A 3,939-nucleotide genomic window follows, 5' to 3' on the forward strand; every position below is an offset into this window, starting at 1 on the left:
ACTTTCTGGAGCCAAATGCAACAGGAACCATCCTCCTGTCCATGTAATCAATCCCTGAACACACTTTGTTTTTATTGCCTGGATGTTTATAAGGTTTAGCATGTGTACGTTTTTGAGCGAAACATTTTTAAAAGTGCACCATCCAACTTTTCTGCTGGAGGTTTTTTGCAGTTTTCTTGGAATATTCCACAGTTTGGCATTAAACCTAAGACTATTTTGCTTTTATTCAACAGCAACAATCAAACATGAAAATAAATTCGAGGTAAAAGAATAATTTTCCCATCAGAAAAGTGACATAGTGTACCTTTAAAGCTGTGGTGTTTGACATAGTGTACCTTTAAAGCTGTGGTGTTTGATCCTGTGAACGTAGGATGTAGATAGTTCAAATTAGCTATAAATCATATTATGACATGTCCCTGACCCTGATGCAATAGTATTCGTTGTATATGTGTATTCTATACCCTCCTCCTTCATTACGTACGTGTGAATCGTGCTCGTTGTTTGCTTGCTGTTGTATCTTCTGGTGCTCGTGTCGCTGCGTAGCTCTGTATTTGCTGCTCGTGAACATCTGCCTGCCGTGCTTCACAATGTGTGTGTCTGTTCACTGCACCGCTGACCTCTCCCATCCTTCTTCCCCTTTTGTTGATGGCAGTGACAGCGAGGAAAAGCCACTGAAGGACGGCAGCTTGTGTTCCCTGACCGATGGGATGGGGGACAGCCTCAGCCGGGACAGCTTAGGGGACTATGCGGACGGAGGCGGCGAGTTTGACGAAGACGGGTCATTTATAGGTGAATATTCCGGACCCAAGCACCGGGGATCTGTGAGCGAGCCCAATGGACACAGTCAAGTTGTACAGGCCTGAAATGGACTGAGACGTCTGCTTTCCTCGTGGTAAGAAGAGAGATAAGATAACACACTGTTGCCAATGACTTTAGAGGAGTCTCCAAACTCTTTACACAGCAATAAGTGGACCTGGTATCAATAAGGAACTCATTTTGCAAGTCTGGACACAAGAAAAGCATTTGGTGGCACTGTTCAGGTTGTAGTGCCTCCACACACTGCACTAGCACATTATATGTTGATGTTGTCCTTACACAATGAATGTGCCTGATGTCTGGGCGGCACGGTCTCCCCACAGTAAAAGGTCGCAGGTTCGACTCCTGGTTTGAATGTTTCTCTGTGTCTGGGTGGGTTTCCTCCGGGTTCATCGACTCAAAACGTTCACAATAGGTCAAATCATCCAGCGAATGTCCTGACCAAGATTAGCTGAAGATGTGGCGAGTCCACGAGCACTGACCACTGCTTCTGACAGGTGGCCCCAGCGGCATTGACGGGTCAAATGCAGTGGACACAATAACAGCTTGTTCCTCCGGCTGGAAAACTCCACAGCACGGCATTAAACATATTCATTTATTCAGTAATTCACTTCACTTGTTTGTTGATTTTCTTGAAAAACATGGGACGGGCTCGCCTCTCCGCAGACCTGCCCTGGTAACGTCGCCTGGTGGTGTCATCTGCTCGTCTCCCTGGAGATGGATAAGCTTATTTAAGTTTACTGCAAAGTTTAGAGCAGACTTTTTGGGTTAAATAAATTTGGTGGCAAATCAAACCACATCATTTTTCAAATATTGTGGCGGTGCTGTGTCCGTGCCACTGTGTCTGAATTTGGCAGTGATTGTTGTGCTTATTATTTTTCAGATTCAAATTTTGCTCAGGACTCTCGTAAAATGTTATATTATTTCTTGAACTGCAGGTGAGTCTCTGTTTTTCACGAGTGTTTGAAAGGTTGAAAATCACTTCCATCGTGAAACCTCAACATAAACGGCACTAAATGTCACAACTCTTTTGTTCCACGTTGCTTCCTGTACTTTTGAGCTCATTCATGTACATTATGTAAATACTAAATATAGATGGATACTGGTTCTGTTGTGAATGTTGTTAATATAATTCTGCCATGTTTTTCTATCTATTTTTGTTTTACATGCGTCTTTGAAATATTAAATATATAATAACTGTACAACGTGTGCTCTAATTCAACCTTCTTGACTGGATTTGTCAGTGAAATAACACAAATTATTCCTCAATGTTATTTGTGTCACAAAGTAGATGACTAACCCAGGCTACTATGGTAACAAAGGCCTATCAGCACGAAACAAAGGCAATACATGAATATTGTGATATTAGGGTTCAGAAAATGTTAATATCATTCATATTTATCTTTCAAAATAATGTATTTTCCTGAATCAATAGAATGTCTACAATCATCAAATAACCTTTTTCCAGTTTTAGAGGTCAAGCTAAGTATCTGGTACCTGCCTCCCCACAGAGTTAAAGTTTAAAGTGCAGAATGTACTGCAGGCAGCAATTACCCAGAGTTAATTACAGTTCAAGCGAAGGGTGTGCCTTTCATTCAGCCGCTTTGGTTTCATACATGACTGTAGAATATTTCTATAAGGAATCTGACCTTGCCTTTCTTCTGAAATAGCTTTTCATTGTTCCACTATTGAGCTGGATTTTCCAGGGTGACTGTTTCCGTGCCCTTTCAATAACGTCTCAGGAATGGACTATTTATTAAGAACACGTCTCTTCCATCTCACACTTCACAAGCAAAATAAAAACCTTCAGATTTAAATGTGCTGCCTTTACACTCTGCGTAAGCCTCCAGCCTGGATTCAACGTTAAACGCTTCGACTAAACATTGAATATGAATATACCATAACAAAAAGTATGCTCGTTCCCTATTTTCTTAAATTATGCAGCTGATGTTGCATTCACGCCACATTTGCAGAAATAGTGAAAGGAAACACACAAATTAAACCCATTATTCATTAAGGTCAAATTGATCCCTGAATCCTAGAGATATATATTTCTTTTCTACTGTATATTTCTAATACATGCAGTGGGCTTTCACATACATAATGCATTTTACTAAAATATTCATCAAAGATATAATTCAAATAAAGTTGAGGTTCAACCAATCCACATTGGTTTTGAAAGAGATGCAAAGGGAATCCAGCAGTGGTAGTGCTCGTGCAAAAAATCTAAATATTTCATGGACTGGGACTGATTCACTGTTTAATAACTAGACTTCTTAATATGTAAAGCCACCGTATGTGGTTGGTAAATAGTTCCAATATCTGAACCTTAGTACGCTGCATGTCACAGACCGTGATTTACAGCGGGTCTGAGGTGTTATTCCCCTCAGAAAGATTCAGTTTGGATTCCAGGTGTGTGTTTTCTGTGCGTTTTTTTCCCATGTTTAGCTGGATTTCTCTGGTTTGCTGCTTTCAACCTAAAATATACAGACGAAGCCTCCAGAAAGGTAGTCCTGACCATGAACGTGGCTCAGGATCTGCAGATACGTCCCGGGACATGGCTCACGTGTCAGGAGCAGCAGCAGGAGGATTAATGCATCACTAATTCACTTTGTGGAAAATGGTTGGGGTTTTCACTCTGCCTCATGTTAAATCACTGAAGACTTTAAAATAAATACTACATTTAGCCTTCACTGAAGTATATTCTGACACCACAGTGTGATAAATGTATGTTTGCCTGTCGTGACCAGGGAATGGAGTTGTCCCATTGCTCTTTAGTTTCCTTTTCAAAATTGTTTTTATCACCCTGTTACAATATATATAGTAAGTTACTCAAAGTATCAATATATATGGATAATATCAATAAATATGGATCATAGAATATTATACTCTTGGTGTCAGATGCAGATATTGAACATTATTTAATGCTTCCTGCACCCAGTTTCAAACAAGGCAATACACATCGCAAGACCCTTTATTTGTCTCCCCAAAGTGAAGATCCAGTGTTACTGTGCTCAATGCAAGAGCAGCAGAACAGAAACATTGAAACTCAAGTACATTTATGTGGTATCACTTTAGAATAAGGCATAGATGCCTTAAGTGTTACCGTATATCTTTGCTGTA

The 3,939-nt window shown here is 40.3% G+C and overlaps 1 protein-coding gene across 1 annotated transcript in view; it reads left to right on the top strand.

The window, feature by feature from the left end:
- LOC140363551 (neural cell adhesion molecule L1-like protein) overlaps positions 1-2,021 on the top strand; it is a 49,870-nt gene extending 47,849 nt beyond the window's left edge. The window contains exon 29 of the mRNA XM_072450182.1: positions 653-2,021. Within this exon, the coding sequence (XP_072306283.1) occupies positions 653-863 (211 nt within the window). The 3' untranslated portion in view covers positions 864-2,021. The remainder of the gene's footprint in view (positions 1-652) is intronic.
- The last annotated feature ends 1,918 nt before the right edge of the window (positions 2,022-3,939 follow it).

The sequence above is a fragment of the Eucyclogobius newberryi genome, unplaced genomic scaffold (assembly GCF_026437365.1).
Source record: "Eucyclogobius newberryi isolate DKJ021-1_F unplaced genomic scaffold, fEucNew1.0.hap1 SCAF_17, whole genome shotgun sequence".
In the NCBI taxonomy this organism is placed as follows: domain Eukaryota; kingdom Metazoa; phylum Chordata; class Actinopteri; order Gobiiformes; family Gobiidae; genus Eucyclogobius; species Eucyclogobius newberryi.